The following is a 17,548-nucleotide window of genomic DNA, read 5'->3' as shown; positions in this document are numbered from 1 at the left end:
TTAGTAATGGAGGGATGGGGTGCCCTAGCTGGGGATTAGTAATGGAGGGATGGGGTGCATCTAGCTGGTTTTAGAAATGATGTATAGAGGGATTTGGTGCTTACAGCTGGGTATTAAAGGTTTATGGTACCGCTACAGCTTTGTAGAATAGTAAGATTTGGTGCCCTCATAGGGCATAGCAGCTGCCTACAATAGGAATGTGTGGCCCCTGGCTGGTGGAAGGGGTGTGCCCTCTGCATGGCAGGGTATTTCTGTCAGAAAAGGGAGCTGTGGTGTTCTCTGGGGCTGTGTACAGAGCCATTGAAGTGTTAGTCACACAGCCGTGCTATGTGTCAGTGTCCTCTGTGTGCAGAGAATACTGCTAGGGGTGCCCGGGCCTGTTGTTTACATGCAGTGATGGCTGTGCAGGGGGTGTGTTGCTGGGTAGAGGGCTCTGCATGTCCAGGGGGTGTGTGCACTGAAGGGGAGGAGACTTGTGTTTTACATAACCATCCTAATGCCCCCTCCGTCAGCTACTGACTCCAGCCCTGTGCTCGTTCTATTATGCTGGGGGAAGGAGGAGGCAGTGGTTCCCCCCCCCCGCCCCTCACATTGAATGGAGCTGGGGATTGTTTATGTGTTAGCTCACAGTAGCTTTGTAGGGAGGAGGTGGGCGGGAGCTTGATGCTGAGTGACAGCATCTAAGACCAATAGCAATAGGCGCTGTGGTGCTCTGTCCAATCAGCGGCGGCCCTATGGCTACGTCGCAGGGTTAGGCTGCCTCAGAGCAGGAGCTGAGGCCATGTTGGCTTTATGAGGGCAGTAAAGGGGTGTGATTGGAGGCTGCTGTGTACACGACTGAGTTCTATGCAGCACCTCTGTAGAACTGGCTTTTCCTTTTCTATGGGGTTAGGACGGTGTGTTGTGTTCTGGTGGTTGGGTTTACAGTCTGAACGTGCCTGTAATGTGTCCATAGTGAGCAGTGCTCATACAGAGGTATTTGTTTACCAATATTTATATATTTGTATTGCTACTTATTTGTTTCTGCACAGAATATGCAAACAACCAGTAAATGGTAAATAATGTAGCTGGAGCTTTCCCCCATAGTAAAGATGAAACTTGTTAAAGCCAGGTATTACAGTGTTGTGTATGCGGACAATGTAAGTGAAGCCAATAGCGGTGAATGAATTGGGGAACTGAAAACTTTCTGCTATGGTTGTATTGCCAGCCATGCCTCTGATCGGGAGCTTCACCCTCCATACCTGTCCTGGTGACCATTGCTAGGAACTTGAAATGGGACAAAATCTTCCAACAGAGGCGCTAGTTCTTTGTTTGTCTTGAAGCACAGACATGAGGGTGGTCGACTTCCTGTTTAATGGAGACATCCAGTAGTTTTTGAAGGTGAGTATTAGACATTTATGGGACTCCCCAAGAGCTGCTATAGGGCAGTGTCTATGGTTCAGCAATCTGGAAAACACCACAAATGCTCACAAAACACCGTTCAACCTCTTGTAGACCCCTTAGAAAAGCACTCCTGTTTACGAAGTTGAGGAACGCGCAGACCCCGGGATGCTGAATGCCTCGGATCTTCCTTTTTCCTTTTTCAGATGATCTTTGACCATCTTGATTGACTGTGCCGGGATTCTTTCATTTCTGGCACACGCACAAGGGGAAGCCAAGATTGCTGGGTTTCCATGGCAACCAAATCTGATGCTGCGCATTGGCATCCCAGCTTTGACGTCAGAAACCTGGAGTGATCAGGCAGGTAAGACGCATTATTGCAGAAGGGACATCGCCTGTCACATTCTGTTATAAAGACCTTGCCTGATCATGGAAACATAAAGGTGGACCTTAAATTCCACTTTAAGGACAAGAAATGACATAAATCTCCCTAGTGAGTACACACACAAATTCAACCCTGAATTAATTTTAACTCTACCTTGTTGTACCATAAAAAAAAAATAAATAAAATAAACTTGAGGTTGTAGCTACTTTTTCAAAAACAATCAGTATGCGGAAGAAAACACCGGTTACTATAGAAACTCTCACTGCAGCATCTCCTGGAGCTGCAAGCAGTTTTTTTCACTTGTAGTGGAGATCAAGCATGTTGCTGTCATCCCAGCATACAACGTGTGGTGCCAAAGCTACAAAACTAGCAGGCCTAGCATTCTGGGCATGTGGTGAGGGAGGCCATGAAGTATTCCTAATATGGTAATGGAAAGGTTTTCAAGGATGCTATTTGCATATCTAAGAGACTTTGGGTGACAGGTTACCGCTGCACAAGGTATACACTGACATCCTATGCTATAATTTACCTGCTGCTACTTTTATTTTCTTTAGCTGCAGCTTTACTTAACCAAAATACTAAAGAAATGTAATAAATATTTCACAAAGCGGCTAAAAGCTCCTTGATGTATACGTTAATGGAAGGTGAGCCTTTGCTTTGCCCATACACTGAGTTCACTTTATTCCATTAGCAATACCCTACCTTTGGTCCCCTATTCGGTTTTTGGTAACAGAAGTCACCCTCAAAGCCACTCCAGTCACAACTTTACACAGGGCTAAAAGCTCTCCCTATGTGACATCACTGGTTTATTGTGACTTGCTCAGATCATCATGTGCTCCTTCATACTTCAAACTACCAAGTACTTTATTTGGGGGGGGGGGGGGCAATAGAAATGTGGATGGGGTGCAAAGCATTGTTCAGGTAACTGAAGATGAAAACTCAGCAGTGGGCAAGCTGTAGCATTATAGGGAAGGTCAGTGTGACAAAGTCAAAAATATAATTATGTTTACTTCGAATAAAACATGAGACAGACATTTCGGAGCAAGTAGAGGACCCTTTGTGATCACCTTGAAAAAGGGGTCCAATGTTGTTCTGAAACAATGGTCTCTTGCTTTTTTCTTTTATTCTGTTTAAAGATAAGCAATATCCGTACAACTTCAGCCTGCTGGCATTTTCTATAATGAGAAGAGTTGTCACAGAGAATTTCTCTGGAAATGTTTTCTGAGGATAAGCTGTCAGAGCTGAATGTATGAAGCCTAAACATTTTCAGGAGCAAGTGCAGCAACAAAATATACTTGAAACGCTAACATGGTAACATTTACGCATTTACAGTGCTCCTGTGTTAGAATTTCAGCTGCATATAATAAACAGACCATTCTGGCCAATGTAGCTGCAAAAATCAGGTTCCTTTCTTACTATTCATATACAGCTGTGGCCTGTATTTGATTTATGTAGATCCAGAGTTTGTCATTTGTTACATATCACTGGTCAGTGGCTCAGAAAATACTTCAGGCAGAAGATCTGCATTAAAGCCAGGAAAAAGGCTTTTATAAGGTAAAGAATGTAACAATACAGCTTAAAGGTTTACAGGTTCATGGCTGTGAAAACCCCAAAACGTGCATATTTATATTACAAGCATAAATACAATTATTGCACAGATGTATAGGCTTGTACTTTGGAAATAAGTTATCTACCTAGTGTAAGCTGATTACATTTTTACATGTATTGCTAGTTCTAAAGAACCAGCAATGAAAAACTGGAAGATGTTGAATATTTGTATATTGATAGGTACATAGACACACATAGTCAGGTCCTGGACACAATAATAACAATTATTTTAAGTTCAGATTGTTTTTGGGCCATAGACACAAGATTGGGTGCTCCCATATCCCCTCCTAAAAATATTTGATTCTGTACACTTGCATGTACACAATCTCAGAGCGGCCTACCCTGGATTCATATGTATGAGCATGTTTATTGTAATAATATTCCGAACACTGGACTCCTAAAAAATGTGTTACATTTTATTTACAGTAAAAATGGTTCATGTCATGCAGAATGATACCCCAACAAGGAGAATGATACCTGATTGCAGTATTTGTAGGTGGCAGCTGGCTCTGATATCTGAAAGTCCCAGAAAGACTTAAAGAGGAAGTAAACTCAAAAGTGCCCAAAACAAAACAAAAAAAATCCTTTTATTCCCACAATGGAGTCGATTGGTCCTGGCATTTATCTTTGGGCTGGAGCCCCAGGCACCTCCATCTTCTCCTCTTCCGGGTTCTTCTTTCTACATCACCCGACACAGGCGTGAGATGGGGTGACGTAGTTTGGGGAAAAAACTTGCCCATCTCACTGCGCACGGTTCTCGGGCATGCGCAGAGGCACCCAAGAGCCTCCCAAGATACATTCATTCTCAAGTATTAAGGGGCTGGTGCAGCACCCCACTTTTTTTTTTTTTTTTTTAAAAAGGGTGTTGCATTTTAAAATAAAAACAAATTTTTTACCTTAAATAAAAGGGTTGTCTACCCTTTTATGTAAAGTGAAAATTCTGAGTTTAGGTACGCTTTAAGAATGCTGTAAGCAATTCTTCCTGCGCTGATACCCAAAACTGAACATGGTATGTAATTGTCAGTTGGCTAAATTTATTGAATCTGGTTTAAAATAATTCTGTATTAGTTTGTCTGCTTTGTATATTCTTTGGGCTGTATAAAAAGATTTACTTCAGTTTATATGAAAACGTTCAGAATGTCAAGTATGTGTAATGAGAATAGGCTGGAAGATGTGTTACATCTGTGTTTGCTTTAAACACAAGAGATCATGATGACTTTGCAAAGTATAAAATATAATAGAGATACAAAAGCTAGTAATTGTTAACTTTTTGCAAACTTAAAGTTGTACTGAGCTGTAGTGAATAGTGGATAGTGTATGTGTCACCTAGGTTTTCTTGGTACTTATAGTGAGGGGCACAAGAGGTCCAGGGTCACATGTAGCTGTATAACTGCAGATTTTCAGCTCTTTATTAGGGATCAAGTTCTGGAGTGTTTTAGAAGGATTCAAATACTCCTTCCCTCTGCTAGGCCAGGAACTGAGCACTGGGTTGAACATAATAATAGGGAATTGTATATTCCTTATTATCAAAGTATATTGGGTTAGCCTCATGGGTGGCTCATGCAGCAAGTCATTATACACTGGAAGGCAAGTCAGACCTGGATGCTAACGCAGAATATCTGTAAAAACTCTGATTTAGGATGAGAGAGTTCATAAGTGATGAGGGAGCCAAGGAGGTCCCCATTGAAAGGGAACCACACATAATGTGTGCATATATTTCCCATTGGGACGGATATATTGGGATGCAGGTGTTTGGCTGTACGAGGGTCCCAGACCATCCTCCGCCAACAAGGGCCCTAAGTCGTTTCCGCACAGGGGCTCACTGTTGGCTATGTCTTCCTCTGGTACCTATCATATGGGCAGATTTATGTAATGTTGAAAAGTCCAGGGAGAACGAAGTAAAGCACCTGAGGGTTAGTTGGACCCATTACCTATGCTACAGTTTCTGGGAACAATAGCAGAACTTCGTGAAGAAAACTCTTGTATCCTGGAGTTTTAATTACACACGAGTGTGAGACTGACTTGTATCACACTGGTCACGATTTGAGGAGAAGACGCCATTCCTAATGTGAAACATATCAGGCGGAATTTGTTCTTGCTATTTACATAAAGAAGATAATTGGCATCTTGGCTTGTGGTGTTGTTGTTGTAGGTATTGGAAAAACTAGACTATAGCTGATTTTGAAAACACTTGTACATTACATTTGTACAGTCTATTCCTTTGAATAGGAGATTTAGGAGTGACAGCTCTCCACTACATCTGATCTGCATGTAAATTAGGATTATCTGAGAGGGAATGATTCTGCAGGTGTAAAACTCCTAGATGTCCTAGATTGTAAGCTCTTCTAGGCAGGGTCCTCTCCTTCTCTTGTGTCACTGTCTGTATCTGTCTGCGTAATATGTTGGTGCTATGTAAATTCTGTTTATTAATAATAATATTAATAATAATAATACAACTAGTCGCTTTGGTGGGGACAAGTCTAGCCAGAACATGAAGTGTGATTGTGGAGTATGGAGATACATGTGGAAGGTTTAGCAATAGCATGTGCAAGTGTTGAATGATTTGTTAGCCGCTAAAACTCACTTATCTCTTCTGTCTGCCTCTCTGTTGTCCTCGGCCATCCAGTTAAATTCCAGCTTGTATTCAGATGCTGTTAGTACCATTCACAATGGTTAAGTACTCTAAAAGGAACTTATACAAAAAAGAAACAGGGAGTATTTTCTTGCTGGCCTTCTATGAATACCAGTTGGGTGATAATCATTGGTCTTTATACTTACTGGAGTTGATTTACTAAAGGGATAGTCTGTTTACAATGCAAAATAAGGCGTTGGTACGCCAATGGGCTCATCTCTGTCACTGTGTTTTCTGCTCCTATAAGCTTTATTTTTTTTCATCCATCAGTCATCATTCTTTTATCAAAACATGATTTGATTGACTCTAATACCATGTCGAATTTAGGTCCTTAAACTGCTTGCCTTTAAAACAAAAATATGTTTTAAGGCAATGATTTATATACAGAGCTGCATTCTTTTATTTATCTTTTTATATCTACTTCATGCTAAGCTTTTATACTCATAGTTGTAGTTGAACTATATCTACATGGAGGGAACAGGCTGCGAGACTCCCTCAGGCTTCACTACAGGAAGTAACATTGTGCAAACATTCAGTACACAACCACTTCCTAGTTTTAGCTTTGGCTGTTTTCTAATGCCAAACTATTTGGAAATTCCTGCAGTTCTTTACAGGTTTGTGACATTATTAGTAACAATATTAGGCTCAATTACCACCATGCATTTTTGAAAGCATACCCATGGTGCAGTTTGTGTTAACAAAGGTTGTGCTAGGGAACACCATTTATTTGAATAGGCTACTGAATGCACCACACACTACACAGCATGTCATGCGTGCAATACATAGCAGTGCGCTGATAAGGTGTGTTCAGGATGCCATAAACAATAACAACCTGGCACACCAAGGCATTTGATGTGCATTGTCACAGCGTTCTGGTAGGTAAGGGCCCTCTATTGTGAACCCAACACTTCTTGTAGTGATATAATATGTTTTGGGGAATTCTGCAATATGGGATCACCCTGAGAAGCTGAGACCTTTTAGAATAAGTTAGAAATATAATGATAGCCTTCATAGCTCTGATCCCACAAGGTGTGCTTTCAGAGAGCTTTACAGAGAATGTGCCTCACTTTATATTTGCCTATTGCCCCATTTTGGCGGAAACTGTCCCTGCATTTGTGAGAGTGTCCAGCTCTAGGTTTGCACATAGCAGCTTTCCCATTTGGGTAGTTAAAAAAAAAAAAGTTTCATTAAAACAACAGCTTACCTGGTAATTATCTTGGCCATTATTAATATACTGTATTTATATAGCGACAACACATTACTCTGTGATATACATTAAATAGGGGTTGCAAATGACAGATACATACACTGACATAGGACGAGGAGAAGGCCCTGCCTAAAAGCTTACAATGCCCATCTTTTTTTTATATTTCTCAATGTAAAATCAAATAGCTGGAAATGTTAAAAATTGGGTTTTAAGTTTTCTGAAGTTTGTCATGCAGTCAGTGACAAGTTAGTACATTGTCCATTGCAAATCTCTGAATGTCTGTACATTCTGTAATAATCATGGGCAGCTATGCCATTTCCATCTGTTCACTGTTTATTTATGTGTACTTTGAAAAAGAAACCTTTTATAACTTTCTGTATGTGCTTTGTTAGAGCTGGTCATGGAAAATATAAATCCGCTTTAGAAAAATGAAGCGTAGCCTGAGTACAAAGAAGCAGAAGCATTTATTACACTGGTAAAGGGAAACTCTAATTTAAAGCACAAGATATTGGTTGAAATCTTTCCTTTATAGCTGAACTCTACGCATAAATATTTTACACAAATAAATGTAGCTCTGTACTCATTAATACATCAGTAAATGTGTTTTTAAATGAAGTATCAGCTTCCCTAAAGTTCTTGTATAGAAGGGATGGAGTCTGCAAGGAAGCAGTGGCACAATAAAGCCATTTAATAGGCTGACATATAAATGCTGATGGGAAATACAGAAGAGTGACAAATGGATGAGCTCATTATAGAGCTGCTTCCCTTTCACTGTCCAGGCGGGGTCGGATCTGGGTCAACCTTCTAGGCTCAGAGGAAGTGGGTTCAATGATGCCAGCCATCAGACTGCAGACATTTAGTAGCACAGGTTTTTCAGTCCTCAATCTGGTGTGATAAAAAGTTCTGGTAAATACTGACTGAATGTCACAAGTCTGAGAAAAATGAATGAAAGGGCAGAATATCATACACATGTGTGCCGTGTATTGGGACTTCTGCCCGCTTGATTCCTGCTTAGAAAAATGACTGGACAGGTTGGTACAACACACAATCTACACAATGGATCTGCTAATGTGTACTAGGCTTTCAGTATGCTACCTGTAAGATTATAATGAATTCTTGAGGAATAATATGAACTTTACTTTGCTTGCCCTAAAGTCTGAGGCAAATGGGATAAGGAGCACCATGAGCATCTGTATGCATTAGGCTTAATGAGAAAAGTCATTTTGATGCCTTTTTTTATTTTACCACATTACTGTTTCATATATACACTATACTATATTTACAGAAGTCTAGTCTACTAAAGATTTAGTCACTAAATATAGTTTACCAGCCCTTTAAAGTAGTATTTGCAATAATTTTCCTTCAGGCTTTCTTTATTGTTACCTGCCAGTAAAACACGGACTGCCTTAGAAGACAATGCTCATTTACTGTACTTTCTGTAGAACTAGACTACAGAAAACCTTTCTTTCTCTTTTTATTTTCAAATATTAGCAGCTCATTTTAAAACGTTATTTATATTATGTTGATTATTTTGATATATTTATTTTATTGCCTTATTCTAAAATTACTACTAGAGGTTAGAATCTTCCTAAATCCCTTCTTTTTTCTGTTTGAGATCCTGTATATATTGGTCTGATACACTAAGTACTTCTTCACATGTTCAGATTAACGCTTTTTAAAAATGACCTAACTTCTATTTAGCTAAACACAACAATGGTCCTTTTTTGCTGCGCAGGGATTATGATTCCCGGGAACTGGTTCTCTTATCTGGAAAATGACTATCATGAAAGTTAAGCCCTGAACTGACGTGGGGTTTCTGTTGACGGAAATGTTCTTTGTTATTATTTTCAGTGACCACAGAACAAATGAGCTCTGTACACACAAAGCTGTTGTATGGAGAGAGGAGGGGGAAGACGAGCATTAGGCATTCAGCTGTGACCTTATAGGAAAATACATTGTTAGTCTCAACTTAGTCATTCATCGATCCGCCAGGATGGTTTGATGAATGATGTCAGGGGTCCACTGTACACATGCTAGATTTTCAGGGGACTGTAATCTAGTGTGGGTATGTAGGTTAGTATTAGGTAAAAAAAAGTAGGTGAGGTTTTACCTTTTTGCCCTGGAGCTGTAATACCCATCTTTCACCCTGACTTACCAAACTGCAACTTGCTTCCCCAAAGTTTTCAAACAAAAAGGCTATTCCCTTGGAAACCCATTTATTTTAAATGGGAGGTCTCTGTTTTCATCTTGCATATATTTCTTGAAATGCAAAGGTAGTTAGTTACCCAATGACCATAAGTGACCTTTCAGCTATGTGCAAATATAAATACAGGATCTGTGCCAGCTTTGGTGAAGTGACAGAATAGTTTTCCCAAATCCAAAGGTGTGCCTCTTACCAACTAAGACATGTACATGTAAAAATAGGGGTCCATACTTATAACTGCCCATTTACATTGACAACAGATGGCAATTGGGGAAAAAACAGAAATGATAATTCACAGAAATAAAGATAAGTAGCTAATCATGTTTTAGAGCAGAGCATACAAATTCCTTTCATTGAAAAAAATATTTAGAGGTGTATATATATCAGGTGAACTGTAAGTTTTAGTGGGGGAGGTTATGGGCATGCTGTGGTCTTTGTTTGTTAGGGGGTCCTCCTAGCTTCAGACAGACAATAGATGTATTTATCTTTGTTTCTGCTGTTAGAATTTTTGTTTTTGTCTAGATTGTTTGTCTTTAAGATACTCTGTAGTTTTAGTAGCTTTTTGCATTCTTATAACCGTATTTACATTTCTTTTCTTTATATTAGGCTCTGGATGGAGTGCCTGTGATTCCCTAATTTTCTGCTTGGATAACCGTTACTTTTTGTTGTATGTATAATTTTCTTGCTGCTGATAAGAAGGGAAAGACAGAACGAAGGCCCTTGGGGAAGAGTAATATACATTTAGGGGTGAGCTTGGAGGAACTTGGCTTTGAGATGCCTCAGGTGAGTTTTACTTTCTTTTAAAATACAGTCACGTTTTGTAGGACTTTGTTAGGTCTCTGCACTGGCAATTGGGTGATAGTAAGTTACACAAGGGCTCTTTTATAGCACAGTGCACATGGTAACAAGCATTACCACAACACATTTACAGTGTGCGCTGACTGGTATAGTAAGGTATCAAAAATCATTTTGAAGTTTTCCTTTCAGATCCATCCGTCTTTTATCCTCGTATATTGTTCCCTTTTTCCTGTAAAGGATAGACATCATCACTGGGGTCAATTTGCCCTTTAATACTCCTGGTACTCTTTAGGACCCTGCACTTCCCTTGATGCAGGACACCTCAGTGGATACCAGTCCTGTGTGGATCCCTCAGCATAAGTTTGGACACAGTTCCACAAGCAGGAAATCCAGTAGAGTCAAACTAGCATTGTCATGCTGCAGAAAGAAAGTCCTGTGGATTGGAAGAGTATTCAATTCATTGCGCCTGATTTATTAAAGCTCTCCAAGGTTGGAAAGGATACATTTTCATCAGTGAAGCTGGGTGATTCAGCAAACCTGGAATGGATCTGGTCCAGGATTCAAAACATTTGCTAGCAAATAGCAAAATACTTTGAAGAAATCCATTCCAGGTTGGCTGGATCACCCAGCTTCACTGATGAAAGTAGGTATTTTCCAGCTTTGGAGAGCTTTAATAATTCAGGCCCAATGTCTTCACGTATATATTAAAATCCAATTTTTCTATTGGATTTTTTGCATTTGATTATTGAGGGATTTTAAAACTGCGAGTAATTCTGTAACGCATGGTACAACATTTTTTTCCCCAGTGGTCGCCAACCTTTTCAGTTCTGCGGACCACTAAAATTACCAGCTTCAGACTGCCGGTTGTCACTCAAAGGTAGAGAAACCTCCCCCATAGTGACGTCATGATGCTGGAACCCTGACCACTCTCTCATTGGGGATCTGAGCCAGCGATGAAAGAGTGGGGGGGGGGTTGTGTTCAGGGACACAACCCGCCCACTTTCCTGAGCCTGGGATTTGTACGGGGTACATGGTCAATGGCACTGGCCAGAGCCACGGACCACCCAAATTTTCTTGAAGACCACCGGTTGGCGACCGCTAATTTTACACTGTAGTATTTTTCAAGTGTTTTTTCCAGGACCCTAGCGAGTCTTGTTCTGCAGACCTCCATGCAGTAATACAGGTGTTTTAGTAGCCTTGGTCACTGGTCATGAATAGCTTTAGTTGTGAATTTGTGAAAAGACTAACCGGTGTTACCAGGGATTGGGAAACCCTGGTCCACCGTATCCAAAGTTATGCGCCATTGGAGATGTGTGTACACTCTGTTTTGATGTGAGCTACTTTGGAATAACAGATTCCAATTACTACTGAGCTATTTGTGGTTAAATTGTTTCCACCATACCATGAGGAAGTTATTTATTACTGTACAATAAATGTATTATGTTTATAATGAGAAGCCACTTTTTAAAAAATCTAAAGAATAAATATTTACAGATGTCTATTCCTGCCATTGTTAATGTTTTGTTGTGCTGCAAAATGACTCCACATTTTAAGTTCTAACACTTGGATGAATCAAATTCCCACCCATACGCTGGTACTACAGTAATTTACAGTGACATTACTATTGAGCTTAGTCATGGGTGAGTTACATTAGGTCCTATTAGTATATGCTGTATATGATACAAAACCTGGTACCAGGTGAGAGAAAGCAGCACAGACCAATCTTTACCAGTTTAGCTCCTTTACCTTTATACTGCTTATGAACAAGAGCAATTTACATTTCCTCAATGAGCCCATTTATTTGACCATTACTTTGTCATACTTAAGACAACAAAGCAATAGATGCAGGACAAACTAGTTTTTCCTTTAGCAAAGGAAAATCGCCTGATAGTTGAGCTTTCCGGTTAACTAAATGTTGGGGGCAGGCAGGCTTTGTATTGAATTTAATGTAAGTAGGGATTCCTATAAAGTTCTTGAGCAGAGGCGATACAGTTTCAAGAAATAGCAAAATACAAAGAAGACCAGAAAAACAAGGTGACCCTATATTAGAATATGATTTTTCGTAATCTTCACAAATCAGTTTTTATCAGTCTGTGATTTAATGATTGTGCCAAGGGATCATTTACTTAACTCCATATTCGGGTGTCTTTACTTCTGCTTCATCCCAGGTATACTAACGCACTTGCAAATCAAAATCTTCTATGTTGTTTTTCAGTATTTGAATATGGAATTTAAAGTGATTGTTGTACAGATATTCATGCAAGATTTATATCGTGTATGGTTACAAACGATCTAATCATAAAAAAAAAAAAAAAAACATGGCTGGAAATTGTTTTTTAATTTTTCATTTATCTGCTGAGTAGTCATTGGCAGCACCATGTGGCACTAGCATACAGATAAACTAGCGCTCCATGGAACAACTCTGACAGGAATGTGACATGTGCACTATATATCAAATGTGACCTGTAAACTGTTTATTCTTACACTGGTAGACCCATGCCTATTTGTTTGATCACTGTAATCATTATTATGCGGTTTAAAGAACCTTCTGGGTTCTTACTGAAAGTGATGTTTAATACTTACCAAATCCAGTCTAATTGATTTCCTTTAGTAAGTTAATGATTTATTTGGATTACAAGTACTTGTAACTATTGCAGCAGACTTTGCTAAAACTGTTTGATATACTTGTAGTGGGTTTTCCTTCCCAAACTTACAAAGCGATGGAAAGTGAATATAGCTCAATTCATGTACCATGATTTTAACAGAAAGGTCTGGTAGAGACTCTGCGTTCTGAATGGTGTTGGTGTTGTTAACACACAACTGAGCATTTAGTTTACAGAATGTTTTACAATATGATACATGACATGCAGGTCACATTGTCTAATTTAGTTACTTTCTGATGTTTCAAAACAGCCAAATGTCAGCGGAATGGAGCCTCCATTTGGGGAAGCTTTTCGGAGCCCAGCATTTGCTGAGCAGACATTAATGAGCACAGATCTCCTAGCAAGCAGCTCAGATCCAGATTTCATGTATGAACTGGTAAGTCATTACAGTTGTGATAACTCTAGAAGCTTCTTAAAAACCTTTACAGGCTTTCCTTTTTTGCATATTTACTTTTAAAGTGGTTAGATATGTTATAGATGTAAATGGGTTCAAATGTAAGTTGGAAAAATGCTAGTACTGACTTGTTTTTTTAAAAGTTAAGACCCAATGCTTCATTTTTTTTTTTAATACAGATTCATTACCTAGTGCAGTTTCTTTCTACATTATGAGGAAGGCACAAAGGTACTCTTCGTGCCCATGCTGCACTAATTTTGAACTATGTTCATTTGCTAATGAAAATAGGTGAAACCAAGTGCAGTTGCTCCTCGCCCCCTTTTTCTGTATTAAGAAAGTAGGGTTCACTTCATATTATTCTGTGTTTGCAAATGCATCTGACGAACAAGCTATGAAAGGCAGTCATCAACATCCTTTCCTGAGTCCTATTTTGCGTTATAGGTGTGTGCCTTATATACAAGTGCCTTTTGCATCAGATTTAAATCTTTGTACAGAGTCCAATAAAATAATTATTAGTAATTGATCACGCTGACGGTTCTAAGGAGAGAGAAAAAGGAACAACTAGCAGGATGTACCCCTCCATGTCCTCACCATTAGTTAAACATAAGATATGGTTTGTGTAATCATTTAATGATCCTGGATGATAAATCACTAAACTGTGTTGGGTCAAAGGTGTAAAAACGCTAAATTTTTAACCGTTACAAACTGTATGCCGCTTTAAACTCAAGACGCAGGAGCACAGAATCTTACAACATTGGAAAAATATTCTCCATACTGGATTTATAATGGATATTTCACATATGGTTTTGTTTATTGACATATTGCAAATGCTCACCCTGTTTCCCTCAAAATAAGACCGTGTCTTATATAGTCATGTCATCGCATTCTGGAACATCATCATAACTCTCCAAACCCTGAATTCCATCTTGAATTTCTTGTGACTCCATTTCCATTAGTACCATCAGCCCCAATTTCTCATGTCTAGCACCCCTTTTCCATATATATATATATATATATATATATATATATATATATATATATATAAAATTGTAGCTTATTTTCGGGGTAGGGCTTATGCTTTAAGCATCCTCAAAAACACGGAAAAAAAATCATACTAGGGCTTATTTTTGGGGTAGGTCCTATTTTCAGGTAGGTCATTGTGAAACATTCCAGGTGTCCTAATATTTAAAAGTGCCAACTGAACATAATGGCTTTGTTCAAACCCTGCCCTTGGAGTGGGTTGCTGGATACTGTTGCCTATTCTTGCCTTCTATAAGGGAAACTTCTTAAATCGCAACCAAGCCACACTATTAAAAAAATCAAATAAACTGTTAACGTTTATCCATACATAAAACTTGTTTTTTAAGTTTGGGATAGAGTAGGGAAGGATTAGAACTCCTACTTGGTTTTACTGCAGTTGAAAACTTAATTAGAGGAATTAATTCTTTCCCCCTAAAAAGGTTGTCTCGGTAGGGCAGAAATTGACGATAGCTCTAACAGCAACTCGGGTAGAAGTAAAAATCTTGGAACATCGAACAGCTTTTAGTTTTGTTTATTTTACTTCAGCTTTTCTTACACTTCGGTCTTGTAAAAGCTTTCAATATCCGTAAAACCTGACAGGTGTTCCAACCTTTTCTCTTTCGTTTAAAAAAAAAAAAGTTTTAGCTACATACCAAAGCCTATTATTATTATTATACAGTATTTATATAGCGCCATCATATTACGCAGCGCTGTACAAAGTTCATAGTCGTGTCACTAACTGTCCCTCAAAGGAGCTCACAATCTAATGTCCCTACTATAGTCATATGTGGTTAATGAAGTCTAAGGTCTAGCACCCCTGAATTAAAAAATTCATCTTCCTTATACATTTTTTTATTTCAGAATATTATAATGTTAAAGTACACAAACGTTTTCTTTCTTTTTGTATTCAATATTTTTCTTTCTCACGAAAATAATTTTATTAAATGTTTTTTCTGCGCAGGACAGGGAGCTGGGATACCAACAAAGCCCAGCAGATAATTTTCTCTTGTTGGAGGACTGCAAAGACTTGGAAACATTGGACTCATTTGCTGGTATCCTGGGAAACAGTCCACCCATAACCTCTCACTGGGAGCAGTGGGACACATATTGTGAGGATCTGACCAAGTACACAAAACTTACTAGTTGCGATATATGGGGAACGAAAGAGGTGGATTACCTTGGTCTTGATGACTTTTCAAGTCCCTATCAAGATGAAGAGGTTATCAGTAAAACCCCCACTCTTGCTCAGCTTAACAGTGAGGACTCTCAGTCAGTTGTAGACTCTCTTTGCTACCCAGAAAGCTGTTTTGGCGGCAAAGCTACACTTTTTCCAGGTAAAAAGGTTGCATCTGGAAGGGCGGCAGCTCCAGTTTGTTCATCCAAGACTGCCCCTATTGAAGTGCCATCATCTGACTGCTCACAAAAAGTTACCAAGGCATCTGCAAGTACCCAGATGGTAGCAAAGACTAACATTTCTTGTGATGAGAAAATTAATATCCATGAAGAGTGCAAAGACTATGTAAAAAAAGCTAAGGTAAAGATCAGCCCAGTGCTTCCAAGCCGACCAACAAGCACTGTGGTTGCCATAGATGCAGCCAAGGAGAATACTTGTTTTTGCGGCGCTGTAGCCAAAAAACAGGAACGAACAATTGCAGAGCCTGCCATAGGCCGAAGAAGCTGTGCCATTTTGCCTTTCAGAGAGACTCAAAAGCTTTTCTGCCCGCCTCAGAATGTGGCCACAATTGGTGTTGTGGAAGCTAGTGTTACTCTATCAGCTTCAGTGTCTGATCCCTCACAAAAGAAAGAGGAGCACAACTATTCACTTTTTGTCTCAGAGGGGCTTTCTGAATCAGCTGTCAAGCCTGAAATCCAGCAGGATAACGAGGAGGATGAAGAGGTTGATTTGGATGAAGAAGAACATGATGAAGGATTTGGCAGTGAGCATGAGCTTTCTGAGAATGAAGAGGAGGAAGAGGAAGAAGAAGAAGAAGAAGAGGAAGAAGACTATGAGGATGACAAAGATGATATCAGTGATACCTTCTCAGAGCCAGGTATGATTTTTTTATCCGCTGTCAGGCAAATAATGCCACATATCCCAAGTGATTAAAGCAAGCCTATGTTATAAACATCTCATTACCTACATTACCTACAGTTTTTAAAAACAAAACTTTTTTGTCTGACATACTGATAATAATGGCTTCAGTATGTTTCTAATATATTCACTTCTAAGAAGTATGCAAATAAGTTCTAGCTTTTTTGTCTACATGCTTGCTCCAGGTTAGTGGGTCTAAGAATATGCAATTTGAATGATCCAAGGCAGATAGCATTCAGTTTTTTTCCTAGAACATAAGAACCGTTGTCTTTGAAGAATTTTCTTGCTGCATTTTATGTTATTTAGATAAAGAGCTATAGGAGGTGATCCACATGGAAGAAAAATTTACAGCACTTTAGTAGCAGAACACCAGGCAACAAACATAATAGACAGTTAATATTGAGATTATATATGTCAGTTATAACATGTTTTTCCTGTAAAAATATGTTTAACTTAGTCTTGTGATTAACACACATACTGCATTATTAGACATGGGTCCTTTCATTTCCATTCTCAGCTTTTTAGGTTTCATTGTCACCTTCTGGCTTTCATCCTACACAGAGGACAATACATTAACATCATCACACTACTGATTCTCTAGCCAACACATTAGGCTGTAACACATTAGAGATAGTCAAATGTCTGGCTAGTCAGTGTGACAAAAATATTCATTTATATTGGCTAAGCAGAATTAATGAATGGTCTAACCATGCCTGATATAAAGAAGCTAAGAGTCTCATTTAAAAGCTAGTTACATGAAGAATGTTTTGGTGGTATTTTCCAGCTTGCCCTAGAAAACTATTTATAATGGCTTTTAAAAATATTGCATTTCCTTTCTTTCTGTATTTAATAATTTCCCCATATTTTGTGCATTTTAATGTTTTCTGTGTTCTGTTATAAATATGAATGTATCATTTTAGGTTACGAGAATGATTCTGTTGAAGATTTAAAAGGTATAACTGCTGTTTCATCGAGGAAAAGGGGAAAGCGGAGGTACTTTTGGGAATATAGTGAGCAGTTAATGCCTTCTCAACAGGAAGGGATGCTGAGGCCATCTGAATGGAACCGGGAAACACTTCCCAGTAATATGTACCAGAAGAATGGCCTTCATCATGGTATGTAAAAATTTGTACTTCTGCTACCGTGGTCAGTGTCTTCATTGTGTA

General features: G+C 39.0%; 1 protein-coding gene across 1 annotated transcript in view; it reads left to right on the top strand.

The window, feature by feature from the left end:
- The window catches only part of LOC140323666 (vesicle transport protein SEC20-like), a 49,504-nt gene that overhangs the window by 1,247 nt on the left and 30,709 nt on the right, over positions 1 to 17,548 (top strand). Inside the window, exons 2-5 of the mRNA XM_072400945.1 lie at positions 10,022 to 10,198; positions 13,127 to 13,252; positions 15,252 to 16,341; positions 17,303 to 17,497. Coding sequence (XP_072257046.1) covers positions 10,085 to 10,198; positions 13,127 to 13,252; positions 15,252 to 16,341; positions 17,303 to 17,497 — 1,525 coding nt within the window. The 5' untranslated portion in view covers positions 10,022 to 10,084. The remainder of the gene's footprint in view (positions 1 to 10,021; positions 10,199 to 13,126; positions 13,253 to 15,251; positions 16,342 to 17,302; positions 17,498 to 17,548) is intronic.

This window comes from Pyxicephalus adspersus, chromosome 2, assembly GCF_032062135.1.
Source record: "Pyxicephalus adspersus chromosome 2, UCB_Pads_2.0, whole genome shotgun sequence".
NCBI classification, from domain to species: domain Eukaryota; kingdom Metazoa; phylum Chordata; class Amphibia; order Anura; family Pyxicephalidae; genus Pyxicephalus; species Pyxicephalus adspersus.
Note: the sequence above shows the minus strand (reverse complement) of the source record. Positions and strands in the feature narration are given on the sequence as shown.